The sequence below is a fragment of the Bemisia tabaci genome, chromosome 10, assembly GCF_918797505.1.
Source record: "Bemisia tabaci chromosome 10, PGI_BMITA_v3".
NCBI lineage: Eukaryota > Metazoa > Arthropoda > Insecta > Hemiptera > Aleyrodidae > Bemisia > Bemisia tabaci.
This window is the reverse complement of record NC_092802.1, coordinates 11,551,288-11,576,150: the sequence shown is the minus strand read 5'-3', so window position 1 is coordinate 11,576,150 and position 24,863 is coordinate 11,551,288. Positions and strand designations below refer to the sequence as shown.

Genomic DNA, 24,863 nt, shown 5'->3' with positions numbered 1-24,863 from the left:
GCACTTGTATGTACTGATAATTGCCGCGAAGATTTTTGAAGGCGAAAAGAGAATCTGCAATTTATTTTTTGTGAATGGTTATATAATAAAGTACGATTTTTAAACCGAAGCCTCTGGACCTTTAATAAATGCATGCGTAGGAGGAAAATTCATCGTACATCTTCAAATTTCCCGATTGATATTGTTTTTTTGAATATAGACCTCATCTCCCATGACAGCCCTTTTAGTGTATTTTCCGACGGAATTAAACTATTGCGTTTTGTTCTGATCTGCGCTGTGTGCATATGCCGAGTCCACTAGGAGCATTAGCAAGAAAAAAATGACAAATACTGAAGCGAACCAAAAACCAAACGGAAGGCTGGAGAAGTAAGTTCTAAAAATCCATTGACAGAAAACGGACGAAAATAGAATTTAGACAGGTGTTTTTGGCCCCCCAAAATTTTGTTTGCTCAAGCTCAAAGCTTCACTCTGTTGCCAAGTTGACTTGCGAGAACGTAGAGTTTCCATTTTATTTCATTTTAGCGATATTCAAATTCTGCCGATTACAGCAACTGATGGTATCATCTTCTTGCTTGCATCCGAGGATTCTCTATTCTCATTATTTTCTTATGAATTATTCATGACGGGTGCAAGATCAAATTAATGGCATAGTTTTTGCACCATACGGCAACAAGGTTCCGACGGATGCAACTGCAGATTCCGCGATTCCGGAATGGTGTTGTCTTGTCTTCCGAACTTATGAGTCTTTCACTTTTAGGGCGTCGTCCCAGTTTTATCGGATTTTATCATCTTTTTAGTTATTGTGTTGATTTTATTTACGAACCGTCTCTTTTGCTCGAAGTTTGAATGAAATCATCGAATTCGTCGCGCTTTTTCTCGTGTTATTAACGAAACGAAGAAAGATAGAGGTTATGAAGCTAGTCCTTGAGTAAAGATTTTGTTTTGTTTATCCTCAATAGAATGTGTTTTTTATCTTTTCATATATATTACTGTTCTCTATGAATCTACAAAACTATGTCAGACATCTTTTTTCGAAACTTTCCCCTCGGATGTCGACAGTTTCCCTCATCTCTGTTTTGCTAACCTCTTTTGAGCTTGGCGCATCATAGCATGATTACGATTGTCAACAAGTTAGTTTTTAAGTTAGTCGATCATGAGCTGGTTAAAAAGTAGCTCTTTCAGATCATCAATCACTAGGCACCGAGGCAGTCCACCCGCGAAAGAATTTGATCCGTCAGCATGTTACGACAGCTTCAAGAAACATTGGCAGCAAGCATTCGAAATAATCGAACGCACACAAGTAAGTTCATGAAGCTTATCAATCCAGATTTTCAAACTGCCATTGAAATTGCCCTCTTAGGCTCTGTCTTCATTTCCTGATAAACATAATCCGTATTTATTGCCGTAATGCACACTCTGCGTTCTGACTTGTGATAGTAAGTTCAGGGTTTAAGTATTTTCCACGAGGATCAAATTATGCACACATGTGCTGTACTCATCTTATAAGATGCACTTATGTGTGATTTATCATCAATCCTTGTTAGAGCACCCGAAAATCAGCAAATATACTTAATATTTTCACGCACTGTTATAGTAATGTTGGAATGGAGCTTAGCACAATAACTTAACCTAATTTCTGTTTAGCTCAGTCGAACGAACCCGAATTACTGTTGTCAACATAGGGTCCGAAGTACTTATCAATTTTCTATTTTAAGTTTTCCTTAAACATGAACAATTGACTGACATCATCTAACTCAGACTGAAAGTTGTGGGTTAGTATCTAGTATTGTACTCAGTGACACTGAAGCCGCTAAACTGAGAGATGTTAGCTTTCGCCTAAGTACAGTTGATCTATCAAGTAACTCTGTCTTCGATTCACTTTTGCTGTCAGTCACAGTTCAACGTAACAGCCTCTCTTTCTTATTCGCAAAGATTTTTCTGTCAACTGTATCAGCAAAGTTTGTAGAGTAACCCCACGGTATGTATTTTTCAGCAGGAGAAATGTGTTACCAAACAAGATGATGTGTTGATTGTCGTAAATCATATTGACCAAATGATATCGCTGCTGTTGTTAGAGTTTCGGTCGGAATTCAAAGACAGCCCCTGCCTGGAGTATCTTTTAAGTGAAGATCTGTTGGAATGTATTTACGACTGGAGCCTTATTACTGGCCGGTATGTTTATGTTTTAGTTCTTTAAACTCGAAAGTTCAATGATGTTTTAGCATATAAAATCTTAAGATAATTATTTCAGCAAAGAATGATAGAGTTACATATCGACAGCGTAAGTCCGCAATTACATATCTCGTTTGCGAGGTCTGCAAATCTCTGCCTCTATGTTATTTTTTAAACAAGAACAAATTGACATCATTCCTTGAAGTTTTTGCAAAATCCTCTTATGCAATTTTTTTCGCAGTAAGTAATGGTAGATCCCAATTGGATTGCATTTTGCAAAAAGGAACCACTAGCATTGCAATGATGCTAAGATTGTGCAACTTCATCTTTTGCAATAAAATTGCGGAAATCGTGAAAAACTATGAAATTTAGATGGTAATTTTTGTCTCAAATTTACAGTTTTTAGCGAGTAAAATAGAAACTATTAATGGATAATCGGGTTTTTCCTCCAAGACAAAAGAAGTTGCACAATCTTAGCAACATTGCAATGCTAGTGGTTCCTTTTTGCAAAATGCAATCCAATTATTTCTACATTATCCTGACAATTTATTCTGGTCTTAAATGTACTCTTTGAAAATAGGAATTGATTTATCCACTATTAAAGCATAGCTCTCACACAAAATTAGGGATTTCAAAACCTAGACCTCTTGGCATTTTTATTTGTAGTGGCCTTAACTTAATTTGTATTATGTTTTTTCTTTTATTAATAAATGAAATCTGAAATCTAGTAACGTACATCATGCTTTGAACACTAAGAGGAACATATTTTTCGATTTTCAGATTCAATAATTCCCTGAAGCTGGAGCAGTTCAAACTTTACGAGTCGTTAATGAGTCACTCGCGGAATGAGCTGCTGATTCATGAATCGTTTCTAAGGCCGCTGCTAAGGCTACTGTCATCTTGTGTTGATCAGTGTTTTTCTGTTGAGGCTGAAAAACGGCTTGTCGCTTTACTGAATCTACTTTGCGTCTCTTTCATGCAACAGTCAGAACTGATTGAGCTGTTCTTTCCGTCGCTTCAGGAACCAAGTCAAAACAGGTATTTTTACTATTACTTCTGAAATCTAATAATGTTACATGCAGTGTGGCATGCTTTTCAAACTTGCTTACCTATCGCCAGGCTGGTTGAAAACCAAAAATTGGATATTGTCAATTATTTAAGAATAAAGAGGAAAAAGAAAAATATCAGGAACATTGGAGAATTTAGAGACTTAATCATGGTTTTCAGTCTCCTTTACTAGAATCTTCGATGGAAGATTTGTTTATCGTAATTCTCATTGGTTTAGGAACTTTCGTATAATAATGTGATCATGATTGCATGGCTGCATGGCCACTCACACGAGAAAATGGGAAGGCTGTAAAAATTGTGAAGGCAAGTTTGCATCAAATTTGAAATCTCATGTTTCATTGAAAAACCCAGTGAAATTTGCGTGCATTTTGTAAAGTTGCGGTGCAGTTGACCGATTTTTTTGTGTGAAATCAAGGCAATTCGTAAAGTAAAGACATGACAAGGGTTGTAGTTTTAAAAATATTGGGGGAAAATGGTTTTTAAATGAAAGGCCAGTTTGAAAAATGAGGAAGCTAAGAACTTCATTAACCTCTGGTACCTGATACTTTTTAGAGGAAATCATCCAACTTGAAACTTGACAGCAGTAATAAGTCTTGATTGAAACATCTGTTATCATCAGAATTTTTGGTAAAAATATTTATTTTCTAACCCATGAAGAAAACTTTCTTTATCTGTTCGGTTTTTGGTTATTTTGCTACAGTACTTTAAGTCCTCCTCGTCTCATGGCCATTCTGAACTAAAGAAATTATGTCATATACCCGCTCCACTTTGGTGTCTAGAACTGGGTTGTCGTAAGAGCTTTAAGTTAGATGTTTAAATTTGTGTACATTGTTACCATTGAAATATTGTTTTTTACCACAACTTGAATACATCTTTAGTATGGCTCACAGCTTCAATATTGGTCAGTTAAAATTACATCAAAATTCAGCCTAAAGACGTACAAATCAGCAAATTTTAATTGCAATTTTTCGACCTGTCATTTGTTGGTTTTCATTCGTTTGTCATTTAAAACTGGACGTTCCTTGCTCATTGGCAGGTTTGTGATTTTCTCACTGCTCATCCCGTTCATTCACCGCGAAGGACCAATCGGCCAGCAAGCTAGAGATGCTCTTCTCTTGTGTATGTCTCTCTCCAAGCACAACGACAGCGTTGAAAGTTTCATCACCAACGAATCTAATGTGTGTCCTGTAAGTCATTAGTCACTCTTGCACTTATCACAATCGGCAATTTCTCCCCCCTGATTGTCGATCCATAGATTGTATGCACGCCTACACGCTTTGAGGCCATATTTAAAGTGGTGGTTTGATTTCTCCAATTTTCTTCAGAAATCGGTTATCTTTTCACTCTTTTTACCTCTGCAGGTGCCTTATTTTTATACTTATCAGTTTAATGATCATACAGACAGGATTCATCAGAAAAAAACCAAACGTTGCAATCCATTCATGAAAGCACTAATCTTTCAAGGGTGATCAATAGGGTGCGTCAAAAAAAATGAAAGTCTGAAATGTTCCGCTCCCCAGGCGGCAATCGATGACGTTTGGTAAAAAAACACGTTTGCCAAAATTTGGGCCAATTTCAATCATTTTAAATGGTGCCAAAGGTCAATTTTGTGATGAAATTATGATATTTTGGTTTAGACCTCGATTTCGTACAAAAAACTCGATTTTACGCTGAAATCGTGCGTTTACGAGAAAAATGTCAAAGAACTCGACTTGTAGAGGATGAAATTTTACACTAGGAGGACGTCTTTGTAACCGATAAAAATCAAATTGAACTAGAAAAACTCAACTCGGTATTTATTTTTTTGGTCCTCAGAATTTCCGAGGTCTTACTAAGTAGAGGTTTAAAAGACTCATTTTTCACGAAAATAAGTCGAAAGAGGGTATAAATGAACTGTAGGCAAGTGTTGAGGATGCAAATGTCATCAGAACTTCCTCAGTTTCAAAAAAAGTTCCAACTATTTTGCACAATCCTCCAAAAAGTGTACGACTTGAGAAGCAGGATCGTGCTATAATAGTAGGGGGAAAGTGCGGTTTGACCGGGAAAAATTGCGTAACAAACTTTCCCTATGTAATCATCATCAGTAGGCCCCCCTGAACAACTTCCTAAAAGTTAAAAATGGCCCGACCCCGGAATATCCCTCAAAAAAGTTAAAATTGAAAATGGCGGCCGTAATAAGAGGGTCCGGGAAATCGGTATTTTAAAATGCTCATTCTGTCTCATCATGTGAGGTAGCATTTCCTATGTAATTTTGGTCGTAGATTTCATAAATGAATTCCGCAAGGCCCCTTCTGAGCTTACGTTTCTCTCGGTAGTCGTATGTTTCCTTTAATTTCCTTTATTAAATACATTTATAACATCAAATTTAAGTTTCTTGGCCATAAATACATAAAAATAAAGACACTTCACTTTCCTTGTTCCTTCGGTGAATATTTAAAAAAATGCAACCTCCTGCCTTTCACATTTGGCCGCCATCTTTGATTTGGAGCGCCCCCTTTAGCCGGAGGGCCTTGCGGAATTTATTTATGAAATCTACGACCAAAATTGCATAGGAATTGCTACCTCACATGATGAGACAGAATGAGCATTTTAAAATACCGATTTCCCGGACCCTCTTATTACGGCCGCCATTTTCAATTTTAACTTTTTTGAGGGATATTCCGGGGTCGGGCCATTTTTAACTTTTAGGAAGTTGTTCAGGGGGGCCTACTGATGATGATTACATAGGGAAAGTTTGTTACGCAATTTTTCCCGGTCAAACCGCACTTTCCCCCTACTATTATAGCACGATCCTGCTTCTCGAGTCGTACACTTTTTGGAGGATTGTGCAAAATAGTTGGAACTTTTTTTGAAACTGAGGAAGTTCTGATGACATTTGCATCCTCAACACTTGCCTACAGTTCATTTATACCCTCTTTCGACTTATTTTCGTGAAAAATGAGTCTTTTAAACCTCTACTTAGTAAGACCTCGGAAATTCTGAGGACCAAAAAAATAAATACCGAGTTGAGTTTTTCTAGTTCAATTTGATTTTTATCGGTTACAAAGACGTCCTCCTAGTGTAAAATTTCATCCTCTACAAGTCGAGTTCTTTGACATTTTTCTCATAAACGCACGATTTCAGCGTAAAATCGAGTTTTTTGTACGAAATCGAGGTCTAAACCAAAATATCATAATTTCATCACAAAATTGACCTTTGGCACCATTTAAAATGATTGAAATTGGCCCAAATTTTGGCAAACATGTTTTTTTACCAAACGTCATCGATTGCCGCCTGGGGAGCGGAACATTTCAGACTTTCATTTTTTTTGACGCACCCTAGTGATCAATAGTAGTTATGTTGTTCTAGTCCAGTCATTCTAGCTTTTTACCTCGGACAAATTAGCACAAACTTTTCCTTTGGTATATAGGGTCTCTAGGTACCCAATAAGACAGAAAAAAAAGTTTACCAAAAAATTCCACCGGGAAAGTGGTCAAATCGCAGTTTTTCAAAATGGCGGCTTAAGGCGATTTTCAAAGAGGACGTACATTCGGATTTCCCTTTATAACTCAAAAATAATGCGTCAAACAAAAAATTGCAACACATCAGTTTGAAAGATCATAAAATTTTGATTAAGAATCATATACAAAACTTAGGCTTTTCTTATTTTTTTCTTTCCGAATTTTAATATTTAAAAAACAACAACCGGCAAAATCTGCTGAAAATTCACGATTTTTCGCGTTCTTGACCAATTTTAGGTCAAAATAATTAATTTAAGGTAAAAAACAACGGCACCACTGAAAAGTACGCTAAATTTTACATAAGTATACCCATTCATTTTACCTTTTCATCTTATATGACCTCATTGTGAGACGAATCATTCAAAAGTATGAAATCAATATTTAACAACAAATTCAGTTGTTTTTTTCCGTTTCCAACGCTTTCGATCAATTATTTTTCGAAAAAAGTATAACTTATATATACTTTTTAGAAAGGTGATAAAATTTTCAAGACGAATAACACACTGGTTTTCCTTTAAATTTTACAACATGTACCCGAAAAGCGTATTTAAGGGAATTACGCTGAAAACTGATTTCTCTAGAAATTTCAGAATTTCAACGATTTTCGGCTTCTTTACAGCTGGAAATTGAGAATACGATTCAACGATGGTAATAATCATTTAGTGCATAAAATTTCCCAAAAATTGCATACCTGAAATTACTGTTCCGAATTTTTTAAAGAGGGTTAGATATGGCGTTAAAGTTGTCTATTGGAAAACCCAGCTGCTCGGTTACGAACATTTTTCTTAACATATACCCAAAATTTTCAAGTTTAGTAATTTTTGTTTGAAGTAAATTTTATGGTACCAATGTAATAGCACATGAAAGTGAAAAAAATGTAAATGAATAAATTTTTGAAGGTATTTAAGTGTACTTAGAAGCCAATTTTTGAGACGGTAAAAATTTACAAATTATTCAATAACAAGGTTTTGTCTCAGGTTTTTTTGGTTTTTCTTGGCTGCAAACAATTTTATTCATCAAACCATGGTAATCAGCAAAAAGCTGGTAAAATTTTATGTAAGAAATGTACCTTTATTTGTATTTTTGGCGTCTCTCGTGAAAATGCAGAGGCAATGTTGAAAAAAAGTGCAATTTGCCCGAAAAAAATTTTCCCGCTGTTTTTCTTATTTTTCACGTGTTAAAAGGAGTTTAAGAGAGAAAACAAGGTGCGAAATGAAAAGTTCATGAAATTTCCTATAACATAGGGCAATTGAAAGTTGCCGTAAAACCTTTTTGAGGGGCCTTAGCACTGAATTTTGGTTTAAAAAAAGTTTAAAAAATAATGATGAAATGTAATTTTTTTAGTTATTTTTGAGATTTCATCGCTTTAAAATGAACTTTAAAGTTGAAATAAATGATGTAACTGAAAAGTACGTTAAATTTTGGTCTAGAATAGTGTGTTCAACATATTTTTAAGTAATTATATTTGCCGGTAGGATAATTTCTTCTGGGATCAAAAATGACATTTTTCTGAAAAAAGGCCGTTTTTAGCTCCATTTTCCTAATTTTTAAGCATTTTAAAAGTGTTTAATCAAAAAACCACTGTGACCACGTAAAAGTACATAAAATTTACTATAAGAGAGGATACCTTGTTCCAAAAATTTCCATAATTTTTGGGTTTGACACGGCTTTATTTAAAAGTGTAAAAAATAGCAATATTTACAGAAAATTGAGTTTCTATGCAAAACACCATCCCTGAATAGGTCATATCAATACAGCAAATATGCCATCAATCGTGAGAAGTTATTTAAATCATTTCTGGAGAGCAAAAATAAATTAACGTAATATAAAATAAATAATAGGAGGGGAAACTGACCCACCTCCTCTTCCCTGCTTTCTACAAAGAGCGCAAATGGATATATGACCGCCAGCACGGAACTAACGGATACTTCACGCATACAAAGTGAAGACAATTTTTATCGTATGTATGCATACACTCACATAAAAATATACGAATAGGACAGAGCTTGGCGAAATCTGTACATTCAAGGGTTTTTAAAAACATTGCGGAATGGGACATCTCACATATGAGGGAAGTTACGATGGGAGCACAGTCGCCGCGCCGCGAAGCGCTTTACGTGAGGGATTGGGCTGTGTAATGGCGGCAGCTCGGGGAGCGGGTCTTTTTGCGTCGGAGGAATTCATAGTAAAACTAATAATTATTATGATGAATTCAATACACCATTGAAGGTTTGGAACTTTTGGGCGGCCAACTGTAGCGTAAGCGCGAACAAGGATTATAACGAAAGTACAGATGTCAGAGGGGGGCGGGGTTGTCAACAGGAAAGAGGGGTATGCACCTATGCTGTACGTGACGTACCGCAGGGTCGTGTGAAATGAGGAAACTTAAGTAAGTTAGAAGGAAAATAATAAAAACATTTAAATTTTACTGCCCTCGGCATCTTGTCAGCCGAATATGCGACATTTCGCACATTATTTAATATTATTTAGCTTTCAATAGACCGAGTAAAAAATTAGTAGAGCTTTTATTTCATTACTCGGCTTTGTATTTCTTAATCTGTGTCAGTTAAATATTCGACGATACTAAAACAATTGCATTTTAACACTTATACTCTCAATTAAACAGCTTGGAGGACGAGGCGCATAAGTGCTATTTCGAGAAAAACATGTTTAAAGTTGCTAACTATTACACACAGCCTTATGGCAGGAAAAGAGTTCAAACTCACATTTTGATGCTTAAGCATATTGGATGCTGCCGGTGAATTTTTCACAACTTTATTTCAAACCTAGAATTAGTTGGAACCACTAAAATGTGTCATATTTTTCGAAACCTGCAATTAGGCGCCTTGTCCTCCGAGCCCCTCAATTACTTTTTTACTCTGTCTTATTACCTTATATTATAAATTTTTAAACCGAAACTGACAAACTTTGGTCAAAATACTAGGTAATATTCAATGTCATGAAAATTAGCCGATAAACCGATATTTTAAAAATTAAGGCCGCCATCTTTTTTCCACCATCTTGAATTTTGATTCAGACTGAAAAGTAACGTCGAATTCGAATTTACCAGATCAAAATACCAGGATACACTGAGTTTCATGAAAATCTGCCGATAAATAGGTAGTTTTCAAATTATACCCGCCATCTTTAATTTTAAAAAATTTTAGCCACCACCTTCCTCCCACCATCTTTGATTTTAATTCTGGTTAAATTCGACATCAAATTCAAATTCTGTAGGGCTAAATACAGGGTTATACTGAGTTTCATGCAAATCAGTCGATAAACAGGTATCTAACAAATTATTGCCGCCATCTTTTTTCCGCCATCTTGAATTTTGATTTATACTGGAAGTAACGTCAAATTCGAATTTCCTAGGTCGACATACCGAGGTACACCAAATTTCATGAAAATCTGCTGACAAATGGGTGTTTTGCCGTTTTTTTCTTAGAATCTTTAGCTGCGATAGTCCAAACAGTGAACGGATCAGATATTCCCCCCCCCCCCCCCCCCCCCCCCGGTCGACCATCCTTGCTCTAAGGTGCTTCTCCCCTTTACTATGTACCATAACTATCGAAATTAATAACAAAATTTATTTCAAAAATAGTCGAATATACGTGAAAAAAGGTCACCATTAATCGAAATTCAAGCCAAAATTTACAAAAAGTAAAAAATGTCAAATTTGACACCATTCCATAAAGGCCCTATAAAGGTCTTATACCTTCAGTTAAATTTTGATGTAATATGTGTTTTGAAAAGAAAATTTCACGCTCTTTCCATTGGTGCGAACAGTTTTGAGAGAAAAAATTCTGCCAAAGCTGTATCTTAAAAGTTACAAACCAAACTTGAAATTTCAAGAAAATTCTAGCCTTTTTTTTCGGTGTCTGACCTCGTAGCTCGGCACCAACAAGTCAAAATTAAAAAAACTTATATATGTTTGTAAGCAGAATTTTATACTCTAAAAAAATGACAAGAATGATTTTTTTCACTGGATGCACTAGAATCACGCAAAATCGGGGAAACGCTGACGAAGTCAACAATCAATTTATACGTAATTTCAGACGGTCGCCATTTTGTTATAAGCGATTTTGACTGTGTTCCCGAGGGGGGCTAATGGTAAACTTTTTTTTGGAGGCTCCAGACATGTTTTGGAGCGCTTTAAAACACAAGAGAAGTTTGTGCTAATTTGTCCGAGGTTAGGCCCTTTTTTTGGCTAGAATGACTGGACTATTCCAGAAATTAGCCACAGAAGCTCATTCTTTTCCCTCACATATCTGCCATCAATTTTATTTCATTATATCTTCAAATGGCTTGCTTTGTAGGATCTTTAAAATCATATCTTGCTGCTCAGCTGTGGAATTTTTCGCACAACTTTTGGCTAATGGGTTTTATTGTGTTACTTTTCATCGCAAGAAATGGCAAAAGAAGCAATACATGTTGGTGATCTTACAATCATGGCCAAAATGGCGTCATGACTCGGCATTACTCAGAGTGTTCTTTCTTTTTCTTTTCATTTCAATTTTTTTGATAACTTTTCATTAATCCTCATTGGTATTTTTTTATCAGTGTCTTAATATGAATTGTGGCACATTTTTATCTTGATAAAGTACTCTGAGTTGTGTTTTGTGGGAAAAAAAAAATTCTTGCTGAAGTTGGCATCTTGCCGAAATGCATCCAGGAAAATACATAAACAGTTAATTTTTCATCATTTAAAATGCGTGTTCTGGTACGATTTTAAATGATGCGGTCTGCCAGGTATCAAATAAATTCATCAATTGTTCGTGTAATTTAAGAGAGGAAGATATTTTTTATTTAAACTTATCAGACATTCTGCCTAGGGCAAGCATGCAAGCCCAGGCTGCTAAAAAGAAAGGAAGGAATTTTGCTAATGGTTTTCTTTAATTAAAGCAAAAAATGAAGAAAAAAAAGAGGGAGGTGCTGATATTTTGTTACATTTTGCACACTATGTACTTATAACCTTTTTACAGAATGAAAAAATTTTTCCATGAGTGAGGGAATTCCCATGCTGAAATTGAGCCTAATCTTTGCCCTAAAGAATTCTTTGCAACCCTGATCTTGTATATCTCATTTGCTACCAGCATCACTGTATTACAACTACTATTATTTTCTCAGGTATTGGCCACAGGTTTAAGCGGACTGTACTCACGTCTACCACGTAAACTGTCAATCGAAGCAGAAGATTGGCATCGATTCACGCCAGACGATGTGGCTGAAATCAAAGAACTGACAACATTCATCAACTCTCTTGAATTTTGCAATGTTGTAGTACAAATATCGCACCCAAAAGTTCAAAATGCTCTTCTAGAATTCCTATACCAAGGTTTTTTAGTTCCCGTTCTTGGGCCTGCCCTGCTCCAAGTAAGTATCATCACTCCAATCATCCTTAATGCATAATAATATGTTTAATTCTGTAACTTTTTCGGTGTAGCACTCTGACAGCACTGTGTTACCATGTGATGTGAACATTTAATTTGTGCGATATTTTATCTATGTATTATTATCAGAAATGGATTTGTGGGATCAGGTAAAAATTAGTAATCCAGAGAAAAGAGTTAGTAATGTCAGTAAAAAAAAATAACGTATTTTAAATTATTAATTAAACAAAAAAGATTTGCTTATGCTTATAGTAAAATGATCCTTGAAAACCCAACTTGATACAGCTTTAAAGCTGCATTGCTCAAAATATTTAATATCTAGTGCCAAAGTACGAGATGACAAAAAAAAAAGTGTAATTTACTCCGGAAAAAGTGACTCGACTTTCCAGACCAAATTTTCAGCTCAGCAAAAATCAGCGATCAGGATTAATTCATTTAAAGCTGCAAACCTATTTTTGTCCCTTAGAGGCTCAACACATTGTCAATGTAAAAAACCTTGGGGGAATAGTACAGAAATGTAATATAAAATGTCCTTACAAAGACATTTCACATTTACAATTCAAAAATCATTTTTATTAAATTTTGAAGCGCAGCCTCTGATGTATTTTTGTTGTAGACAGCCACCATCAATTATTGACTTCCTACTAGTCTTTCCCTCACGAAAATACATTAATATTCTGTTCAAAGCCAATTAAAACCTTCCTGGACGCATGCATTCAAAACATTGTGGTTTTTTTTTTTCATATTGTGATGCCTTCAATCTTAAACATTCAATTTAAATTTTACCTTCTGATACTTATCCATTAGTAATACTCAGTTTATGCTGAAGCAAATGATTCTTATTTTTTCTGCCAGCAATTCTGCTGCGCTGTGGGAAAACAGTGTATGAACCTTCGGGTGTTGTCAAGTTTCCTTTGATATAATACGACTTAATTGGGAAAGTTAGAAATATTTTTCAGACAAACTTGTTCACAATTTGACGTAAAATATCTGAAAATTTCAAGGATAAATATGTGTAACTTCCAAAATAAATTTTTTATCAGGGGAATTTGGCAACACTCAAATGTTTACACAGCGTTTTTCTTTAGCATGGCTGAATTAGTTAATCATCTTTTCCATCTTGACTTTGAGATCTGCCGCTTCTGCCTTACACAATCATCTTTTCCTTAAAAAAAGAAAACCCAAAAAATTCAATATTTAAGGTTGCTTATTGCTTTTTACTCGTTGCTCGCCCTTTTCATTTTCATTTCATTTTTGAAACACGGATCTTGAGTTTAAGTGTAGCTCTATGTTATTTACTTAATTTTATCCCAAGATATTGAAACGAGGACAAATCTTCAAAGAACAGGAAGATAAAAAATCCAATGTTTAACGGAAATATTAACAAGTCCACTTAACTTTGATTAGATAGGCTATAGTTCACATCATTTAGCAATACCGAATAATGAATTACCTCTTGAAGGACCTATATCTTACAATGAATGTCTAAACGCTCTGTTGTTTGCATTGTTTTGTATGTAAAGTTTGGGAGAGAAAATATGTAACAGTTTGCTTTATTTTCATCTTGCCGATTAACATTTCTCTAACCTTTATAAATAGCTGTTACAGCATGACCTCATGCTTGAGCCTCTAATGGACCACTTAACAAAGTGCGTATTTAAGCATTATGATAAATGTCCTCTCATCAAAATTTCATGGAGAACACGATATGTGCAGGAAGAATTATCGAAAACAACTCCTAACCACGATATCAATGTTTTTTATGCAGAAATGTGAACTTCCCACTCATGAAGAAAACCATGACCTTCTTGAGTTAGATCCCACACTAGACATTAGGTATTGTAATAGGAACATTGCTCATTTAAGAAGCCTACCAAAACTGTTGTTGTATGCAAATTGATCAATGTAGACGCTGGTTTTTCATGTGAGGGGAAATTTGAATTTTACTTACTGGTGCTAACTGAAACCACTTTCTTGTTAACGAGCAGATTTTAGTAATTTTTGTCACGAAAATTGTGTTTTACATAAAATTTTGAAGAGATAACATATCCCGGAATGCTTAAATTCGTACCTTGCCTTGTGGTCCATTCTATACCATTGGTAATAATATACACATTTATTTGCACATAAGCACGTATTCAAAGTTTACTCTCCACTACATAGTCTTTGATTAACTTCAACTTTTTACTTGAGTATATTTCACAGCATTGAAAAAATTAGCCACTTACTCACTTCACAGTGTTATAGCTTCCTAGCACAGTGCTTTTGCTCCTTTTTTTCCCCTTCAGGCGCTACATTAAGGCAGTTTTAATCGCTCATGCCTGTCCTGTTTAATCGGAAAAGGCAGTCAGACCTTTGTAACTTTGCTTTTCTGTGTCACCATTTCATCTGAAAAGGAGACAGCAATTAAGTTGGATTATTGTTATAGGACTGTGTTGGTTTGCCGGGATATAATTCACAACTACATGCGGTCAGTACTTCTCTCTCTTGGAGCATGGAGCGATTTTTGTTGCATGATTCGTTTTTGCTCGTGAATTCATTTTTCTGGTACTTCGCATTTTGGATCTCCTGTTTTGTTCCTAATCATAATGTAGGTTGAAAATTTTAAGGAAAAAGGTTAACCCAATGAACAGAGGACTGCACTACCCTGAAATAAGGTTTGCAAGTGTCGTTTACGGAGGAAAGGACTGCAGACAAAATTTTAAGTCAAGTGATTCAATCGAGTTGGGTTCGAAAATTTGATTTTGAGTTTCTGACAGAAAATTCTCCATGATTTTCTAATGAATAAGTTGAGAATGAGTCTCATTATCAATTTATTTATTTACTTTTTACAGTTGCATAATAATCCAACAATTCGATGCTCTAAGAGCGGCAGATGAGAATTTCAAATAGTTTTTTCTCAAAATTACAAGTTTTGAATCACAGACATCAAATCGCTGCAACTTCGGTTTTTTTTGACGTAGGGTATTTTTGTCTTTATATTTTCATGGAAATCTTATCCATGCCCTGGTATCAATAACTAAATGTTGAATTTTACTTTACTGAGGCCCCTTTTCCCACTGATGGTCAGGGTCACATTATTCACAAATATTTTTCATTATCTAGATTTCTTTTTGTCCGCTGATAGTGGGAGTTTAAGAATGGGCCTGTCAATGAAGTGAGATTTAGCACTGACCAAAATAAAAGCTGAGAAGATATTGACTACCTCTTGTAGCTCCCAGCTGCAACATACGAGGAAACAAATTGACATTATTTTGATTTATAATTTTTTTTTTTTTTTTTACTCGGGTTTTATTAAATATGTTGCACTAACAAAAAGCAAGGATTTGTTGGGTTTCTTCAGTTATCTTAAAAATATTACCTTTGCTTATTCATGTATAAAATGCCTTTTCTACAGAAGAAAATGCTTTGAAAATTAGTCAAATTTTCCCCACCAACATTATGCATGTTACTTTCCATTTATTAGGTTAATTTCTGGTGCAGATTTTGATTATGATTTTAATGAATACAGTTTTTTTTTTGTTTTACAATGCTCCGATTTTTCCAAATGGACATCCATTTCCCCTTCTCTCTTTTAATCCTTCCTTAATTGTGTTATTTTGCGATTTGACAGCTTCCAATATCCCTTTAGATGCAGACAATAATTTTTTTATTTTTAATTTTACAGCAACCCAGTTATATTTTGTGTATTTTTGATTTGAAATATTTGAATGATGGTCAGAATAGCATGGTAAAATGCATTGTCATTAATCATTTTCTACCTGATTCTAAAATGAGTAATGTATCATATTGTTACGAAGTCATCGGCCAACTAAAATCGTGAACTCTCTAACCATCAACATTTCTATCCACACTAATCTTAATTTTGGTTTCTTTACAGCCTCTAACAGAAACTGCTTTAAGCTCCCCCTCCTTCTCCTCACTGTATACTTGACTACTTAACCAGCAGTACAATTGATCATTGACATATTACTCCATTCATGTCAATTCTTTACATTTTAATCTGATTACATGTATTGATTATTTTTTATTTGTTATTCCTAATAATTTCATTCTCCTTTCTTATGCAGGTAAAATACTGCTGAATACATATTAAATATACTAATTTCTCATACAAAAACCTCTGTTAAAATTTTCGTTTTTTTTTAATTTAGCTTTTCTTCTTTCTCCCTCTTTCTCTTTCCCTCTTCTTTCTATGCGTGCATTAGATCTAATATTCATTTGCAAATTTTTAAGAAACTGAATGCTGACGGAATGGCATGATCTATTTGAGTCTTCCTCTAATAGTTATTATAACTTGATATCCCTTTTTTTTCTTACTTCTGTAATATTTGCACCCTAACTCATTTTCCTTTTGAAGGAGATGCTATTATTTTTGTTCGAAGTCAAAAACATATGAGTCAGTCAGTATGCAGTATACTTAATGTTTTGCCCCTTAGTATTTTCAACTCCAGTATGTATAGAAGAAAAATTGGTTGTCCTTTAGTGTATTTCAAATTTTTCTCCCTTTTTATTTCTACTTTAACTTCTCCTCTCTCTTCTCTTCCCTTTCTCTCATATCTAAGGATTAGCTTTCATTTCTTCGTATCAAAACTATCTAAAAATTGTTCCTTATTTTCTTAAATTATTATGAGAGAAGTATGAGATCGTACTAACACCTTAGTGTAATGAATGATAATATTCTTCTATAATTCTTCTGTAATTTAGTACAAAAGTCTATTCTTCTCTGACCTAACAAAATAACATGAAGTACCACACAAATAAATGAATTTGCCATAACTAGGCAATTCTGCACAAAAGGTTGTGCAAAAATGAAATAAACGTTTGTACTCGAAGTTACTTTTATCCGTTGCTCAAGTCTAATATTCTTATTTTTTCATGTATTTTTAGCTTCAAAATTTAAATTTAAACCTTGTCCTAAGCTTTGCCGGTTTCACCTCTGTGTCATTTTTTAACTCTATTTTCAATGTCTGTTCTCTCCACAGAATATTGAAGAAGATCTGATTGTTGCAACTGCCTATTTTGATCTGATGCTCCGTAGCGTGACTCATCCCGGCCTCCTCCATTCTCTTGTTCGATTCACGCTCCAAGAAACATACGAAGGCCATCGCGTAATAGATGCACTTGTTACCAGAATTAATGCTGAATCTCGGGTACGTTATCCAGCTGTTGTTGCTTTTCACTTCAAACCGAGTAGCCAACAGTTATTACTTGCTCACAAAATCACCTACTCTTCCAATTTTCAAATTGTACATTACTTTCAATTAAGATAAAATTATAACCTATAAGACCTATTGGTGCAATTAAAGAATTTTATGAAGGGGTTTTTTCTAGAGTTGAATCTCATTGAGAGTTATTGTTGGGGTTTGTAATAACTAAGGGAATGGAACAAAGGTGTTAATTGTCACCAATCTTATTCAAAGTGTACCTTGAACAAGTTTTAAAGGAATGGAAGAGATGCTTTTCAGGAACAGCTATTGGGTGTTGCAGAGCGCGAAGCTGCCCTGTAAAATCGGCTGTTATGTATGTATAACCTTTGATGATAAGATACTTTCCACAAAATGCAGGAAGTTAAATCTGCCATGCTAAGTAAGAACGCTGTATGAGCCTTCAGGCATTGCCAAAGGACCCCTCTTACCTCTTGTGGGAAGCTGCACCATGACCGAATGCTAATTTATTTATATCATTCGATTTTCCTCAAGATGCTGATTAAAAGTTATAATTTCGCCAATTTTCTATGACGCACCGTTTTCGCAAAAAAACCGCCGTGAAGATTCAATTATTCGGCGAAAATGAATGAAAACGAACAAAGCATTTGAGAACAGGCCCGATGTAAATAAGGAAAAAACCTAGCGTGTGTTCATCTTCTTATCTATACCTGCCGACTCTGGGGCTATCTCCCTCCCGCTCTTGTCCGGTTGACGTTCCGGCTTTCCCGTTCTTATGCTCCTCAAGAGTCTGATTTGGATGGTCAAGCAAAACGGCGTGCGGAATCCGAGATAAGACTTCCGCTGGGTGCGGGAGTTCCCATGATTTCCTTGTTGACACACAGCCTCTTGTCAATCGAGTACTGAAATGAGGAATCTTTTTGGCTTCTTATCGCCGAATAATTGAAACTTCTCGGAGGTTTTTTTGCGAAAACGGTGCATCGTAGAAAGTTGGCGCAATTATAACTTTTGATCAGCATCTTGAGTAGAATCTAATGACATAAATAAATTAGCATTCGGTCATGGTGCAGCTTCCCATTAGAGGTGAGCGGGGTCCTTTCCCTTGATAACATACAAATTTTTAGGGAAACTTGTCTCTTTGAATTTTTCAGAGGATTTTATTCCCAATTCAATCGAAATTATCTGAAAATTTCAAGGTTAGATACCCACTCATAAAATTTTTTCAAAAATAAATATTTTATTACTAGAAATCTGGCAACCCTCAAATTTTCATATAGCATTTCCCTTAACATGGCAGGAATTTCTATGGGTAACCTTCCTAATCATAATCAACACAAGAAAACTTTGTATGAATTTTTTCACTTTTATGCCAAATTTTAGCAACGTTGTCATGAATTAAAGCTGCCTGGTTGAAAAGGGCCTCATGTATGTAACTGAGTTAATGAGATAATTGAATTCTGGTTTGGTTTATAACAGCTGTGTCTCGTGACTCTGGCCACCCTGGAATCTCTTGTTGACCTCAACTGTGAAGACATTATGTTAGATCTTGTTTTACGTCACCTTGTACCTTGCACTCACGTCATGCTTTCTCAGCGATCGAGAGTTCAGCACATCGATCCATACTGCCGTTCAGCCCAGAAGTTTCTCTCACTCTCTCCTGCCATTACTCGGTGAGTGCTTTCTCTTCTGGGTTTGTCTTTGCAAGATCACATTATGCGAGCTCTTGTTCAAAATCTCACAAAAAATAGTTCAACCTGCTGTTAAAATATTTCTGTCCTAAAATCTCTAATAAATATCATGATGTAGAATTACTCATTTCGAACCTCAGTTACTTTTGCAAAAAGTAGAGCACCTGTAATTTAACATAACTTTTTTCAGGAAAAATTGTAGCAAACTTGACTTATTATTGTTTATTACCTAGATTTCTCATAGAGGCAAATGGAGGACTTGACCTGCAGCCTGATTGTTAAAATTTTGTGTTTGCCGGGTAGACATAGATGACATAGGTTAAAAGGGGGAGTGTGATTGGTGGGCTACGTCTTATCGCTGCTTTGTCGTGCCTATGTTGGGTGGAACTCACGACTAGCTAACAGCACCTCATAAGTTTCCGACAGTATGTCGTCCATTCCACCTGACAACGATACGATAAAGCAGCGATACTTAAGACATAGCCGACTAATCACTTCACCTTTTAACCTATGCCATCTATGTCTATCCGACAAACACAACATTTCAACAATCAGGCTGCTAGAAAGTTGGAAATGCTGTCTATTGGTTAGTATTCTGCCCAATTCTACAATTTCTCAGATTATGAGGAGCTGGTAGAAATAATTTGAGGATTTTTTTTTTTTTTCATTAAAGTTATTAAATTTGAAGTAAAAAATAAGCGCCTGCTTTGTGGTAATGCACTGACTACATGACAGAATGTAGAACATCACGAAATTACTTCCTCTTGTTTTGATTCTTGCAGATACTCAAGAGCAGAAGGAAGTCTGTATGGAGACTATCGTTCATACTTAAGCCATGCTAGAGATAGGATAACCTCTTGTACAAATGCCACCCAATCCTGGACGTATCCATACGACGGAGAAAGTCCACCGCAGATTGGTATGCTTTGCTTTCATTCTGTTTTCCCTGTTCATTCTCACAATATTTTGGATCGTAGAGAGCCAGTAAAAACTTTTGTAAGGCTTTTTTTTCTTTAACCTCTTGTTAGTAATATGCGGTTTTATTTTTTGAAAATGAATTTGTGAAGAAGTCTGAGTGTTTCTTACAGATTAAACTAGCCAATTTCAGAGTCATGTGCAATTATTTAAAACTGCAGTTGTTTATTAAATGGACCGCGTTTAACAGAAAGGAACCAAGCCACATCGGCTGTGGCCACATTTAACTGAAGTATTTAATTCTCTACAAGAGAACGTTTGTGTAAATATTTTTGAAAATTTTAGGGGAACAGCCCTGTAACATGCAGAAAATTCACCAAAATTTTCAAAAAAATCCGTTTCACCATTTTCATGTAATAAATTAAATTGCCCAGCTAAATTTGGCAATAGCTGATGTGGCTTGGTTCCTTTCTGCTTAACGCGGTCCAAATCTCTGTATTTACATTCTTACTGTAGAAATTCCACTTTATTGAAGCCAAAAAAGAAGAAGAAAATAACAATAATTATCATCTGTTGTTTAACATAGCCACTCTTTATACTCAATAATTGAAGACTTTGGAGATCACTTTCAACACACTTTCTTTCACTTTCTTTGGAACAGTGAAACAGATTAATTATTATGTATCAGGTTTCGGAAAAACATGGAGGACTTAAGATTTGATGGTAAAAAAAGAGACTCCGCAGCAATGTAAGTTGTGGTGATATCCTAAGCTCTCAGATTTTCAAAGATATTTAATTAATTTCCATATGTTTTCATCTCTTTAATAATAACTCTATTCGGTACTTTTGCGGTAGATTTTATTTTATTTTTTTTATTTTTTTATTTTTTTTGATCGGTGATTAGATTTCTGCTGTAGAGCACTTGAAATTTACTCTCTTTTAAAAACTATATTACGCTTAATTTAATTTTCTTTCCATCCACAGCTGTTGTGCCAAAATCTGAAGAACTGAAATCAACCTTGGAGACTGATGCAGACCATATAAGTTTACCTTCAGCTGATGACGGCAGTAGTGGATATGAGAGCTTTAAAACTTTCAAAGACAATAACAGGCAAGTTCAGTTATATTCTGGGGAAAATTAAGGTTTCTCAAAGTTAACTAGTATGTACAAACTGAATGATAGAAAAAAAGTGCTTCTTATTTTAACACCTTCGCAAACTTCATTTGTCCCAAGTAGGTAGACTACTGATAGTCAGGTTATTTGGTCGACTATTAGAGTACTACAAAAGATTTCGCTATTGAAATTCCCAAACCGGGTATCTCGTGAATAGAGTTTTTCGTTTTTTTCTTGAAAAATTGCATCTTGATGCGTTCCAAGTGACACATTTCAGGTAAACAATAGTGTTTTATCTTGTGCAAGTACACCAGAGGTAGGATAGACTCATATCAGCGTGATCGCTGGATGCACCTATCTTATCAGCCGCCTCAAAGTTGGAAGTGGATGTTGGTCATTTCTCGTTCGCAGACAAAATCGCCGCACGGCGCAAACACGTCTCCGTAAAATTGACGCTGTGCGAAAACTAATAAATATTTTTTCAAAAACTAAAAAGAAGTGTACTTGTGAGAGTATAAGCTTTCAAACGAGCCTAAGTTTAGCTCGTTTGGACCATTTTTCAGCCCAGGGCGGCACCAGTCCGGGAACTTTTTGACCACACCTCGTATTCGTTGTATAGAGGAGAAAAAATCACCAAAAATTTCAAAAGTTGACTTTGAGTAGTTTTAGGTACATTTAGAGAATGAAATATGATATTAAGTCAGCAAAGTTGCAAACTAAGATATGTGGTTCAGGAATTTCACCAGTGATTTGCAGTCTTCATTATTGCACCAAAATCAAGTGAAATAATAGACCTTTAGACAAGCCATGAATTCAATTATTAAGGAATGTATTTTCTTTTCAAAATTCAACGAAAATTCAAAATCACTAAAATGTTCCACACAACGGAAAGTCTGGGAATCAGCTCCTTAACGAAATGTTCGTGTTCACAATATACACTGGTTAAATGACCAAAATACAAATGTCATCATTTGTACGATACAACTTCCATTTTATCTGTCTTTAAAATACTTGTTTATTTATTTAGCTCGTTCAACATAAGATTTTGAAGAGAAAATATGTGACCTTAATTTCTCGTTCAGACCTTGTCTAATCTCCCATCAAGATTATAGATCTTTGGCTGCCCTCAAAAAGCCCCTCACCTAAATAGGCCCTATTTAGCAGTCCCAGCATCCATTTTGATTGATTATTTGATTTTTCCTGTAGACGAAAATCTCAAGTTGCACTTCAGGAGCACCAAGATCCTTTCTAAAGGTCGAATATCCCAAGTTTAATATGAACAGGGTAACAAAACAGAAAGAAAATGGACCACTAGACAAGGTACGAATTTCAGCATTCTGAGACATGTTTCTGAACCAAAATTTCACTTAGAACACGATACGCACAACGAATATTACCGAAATCAACTCCTTACGAAGATATTTAATGATTCTTGATGCGTGAATTGAAACCACCCGCTCATGAAAACTCAATGCTCTACGTGATTCACATCGCGCGCTAAACGTTATCATAAACGTCTCAGCGATATAAAAATCTAGCAACCTCAGTCTTGACGCTTTGGCTCAGCTATAGCAAATTGCTAATAGTTTGAACAACACATGGTGAGAAATGAACATTGCTCGATTGAGAAGCTTGCTGAAACCGTTGTAGTGCGCGATTTGACTCACGTGAAGCTTTGAGTTTTTTGTGAGCGGGCAGTTCAAATTCCTCGTAACCAATGTGAAATAAAAACGTTAATATCTTCGTTAGGAATTGGTTTCAGTAATTTTCGTTGTGTGAATCGTTTTCTACGTGAAATTTTGGTTGAAAAACCTATATCAGATTGCTTAGATTCGTACCTTGTCTAGTGGTCCATTGTGGAATAAATTGGTTTTACTGTTCAGTATTTTGTGTGTATTTCTTTATATCATTGATTTTTTATTTTTTACAGACTAGGAGAGCCTGAGGATACGGGAGGTGGAGGAGGTGATGATGCGGAAAGTCTTCCCTCTCCATGCGGAAGTGATTCTGTGATGGAAACGTGTCATACTAGTAATAATGTCAAGCAAAGCAATAGCACAAATAGTAAAACATACTTGAATAATATTTTAAGTACAACTCCTAGTATAGGTGAGCACTTTATTGAACAGTTATACTTAATCTAGATTAGAGTTCCTTTTAAGTGCAAGCTCAAAGATTTATAATATGTTTCTGATACAAAATTTATGATGAAAATTATATATTTTCCTCCTGCAGGGTGATTGTCTTCGCAAAGATAACTCTAATCAAAAGGCTAAAACCTATGTTGATCGATAAGCAGCCTCAAATTACATCAATCACTAACATGTGTCTCACACCACTTTTTAGTTATGGATGTCAACATGGTATCAAAATTGAGTATTCAATTGTTTACTCCAAAAGCTGCTGCTGCTTGGGCATCAAAAACCAATCACGTGATTTGTTGATGCTCTCAGATTGGTTGATCACTTTTATCCATGCCGGCAATCTTGTACGGTTAACATCATCAATGATTGAGACAAAATTCACTATAACTTTGGGTTTAAAATCAGTAAACATTCTTTCAATAACTTATCGATGTGAAAACAATCGGGCTGGTGGGAAAATTTTTTTCTCGTTTCGGGTTTTCTCGTCCATCAGAACTTTAAGTTCGGAAGCCAATAGCTGCAAAAGAGGAAATTCAGAACATGAAGGTCAGTTTCGCAATCGACAGTAGACATCTCCTTTTTTTTCAATACTTGTTAGTGAAATTTGAATGAATAAAACTCCAAGAATTGTTGTCATTTTGATCTGAAGTTAGCACCAGAGATTTTTACCAGAAAATCCATGGATTATTTACCAGTGGATGCCTTTTGCTCGCTATTTTTCTCCGTGCAGTCCCTAAGAAAGTAATTTTTTTTTTGATTGGCAGGTTTGTTCTTGGATATCCTGTTTGCCAAATTAGAGTCGATGCTTTCTCATGACCTGTATGTAAATTTGCACCTGACTGGCCTTGTATCAAGACTTGCTGTATACCCTCAGCCCCTCATTCACTCCTTCCTTCTAGACCACTCATTAGTTTTTCAACCCAGTATACGTTCGCTCTTTCAGGTAATATAGTCTTCACCGTGAATTACTTTTTATAGTTTTATAAGTAGGTATTTACAAGAACAGGCACAGTCTGGCACTTTCCTTACGAAGAATTGTAAACATCGTGCCTTTCGCTCCGAAATCGGTATGTTAATTTCATCGCATAAACGTTCAAGTTGAATTTTTCAACTGATCAAAACCCTCTAACCACAGCTTACCCCCTTAATTTCCCCTATCCTTATGTATATTGAAAAATGTTGAGCTGAACAGCATCATATATTGATAATATTGTATTGTTATCTATTGAAAAGTATATTTTGTTATATTGCACATTGTATTGTATTGTTATATATTGAAAGTATTGTATCGAGTGTGGACGTATCCTTCATTTTACAGGCAAAAGGAAGGGGGAAGTTGTAGCAACTGTATGAATTCCTTTTTTCGCTAGAATTCTCCTGAAATCTTCACTAAGTCTGCCCAGAAGCTGAAGAAATGTGCCTTTTTATAATTTATCATGAAAATTTTCAAATTATTAATTTTTATTTTCGTTACATTTTCTTTGTATTCTCTATCAAAATATTTATGGTTCTTGGGTATGTACCATCACTCTGTTTATTTTTTCTTTAAAGCCTTACTGACCAAGTTTGGATCTTTCATGAATCCGAACTATCAGTCGCATCTTTTATTCCCACAGCTACAGTTGATCAAGACTTCTTTTAACAACTTTAAAGAGAATAAATTTGAAAATGGCATTTTAGATATATGAAATAGGTTCTTTT

The 24,863-nt window shown here is 35.3% G+C and overlaps 1 protein-coding gene across 3 annotated transcripts in view; it reads left to right on the top strand.

Moving 5' to 3' along the window:
• Positions 1-700: 700 nt before the first annotated feature.
• The window catches only part of LOC109044694 (FHIP family protein AGAP011705), a 30,648-nt gene continuing 6,485 nt past the window's right edge, over positions 701-24,863 (top strand). The window contains exons 1-12 of one of the 3 annotated variants that reach the window (XM_019062524.2): positions 701-1,300; positions 1,997-2,172; positions 2,953-3,210; positions 4,277-4,427; positions 11,871-12,116; positions 14,562-14,603; positions 17,119-17,286; positions 18,778-18,971; positions 19,772-19,908; positions 20,889-21,015; positions 22,949-23,127; positions 23,927-24,105. In XM_019062524.2, the coding sequence (XP_018918069.1) occupies positions 1,154-1,300; positions 1,997-2,172; positions 2,953-3,210; positions 4,277-4,427; positions 11,871-12,116; positions 14,562-14,603; positions 17,119-17,286; positions 18,778-18,971; positions 19,772-19,908; positions 20,889-21,015; positions 22,949-23,127; positions 23,927-24,105 (2,004 nt within the window). In that variant the 5' untranslated portion in view covers positions 701-1,153. Of the gene's footprint in view, positions 1,301-1,993; positions 2,173-2,952; positions 3,211-4,276; positions 4,428-11,870; positions 12,117-14,561; positions 14,604-17,118; positions 17,287-18,777; positions 18,972-19,771; positions 19,909-20,888; positions 21,016-22,948; positions 23,128-23,926; positions 24,106-24,863 lie in introns of all 3 variants that reach the window. The other 2 variants (XM_019062523.2, XM_019062525.2) reach the window with 2 other exon arrangements.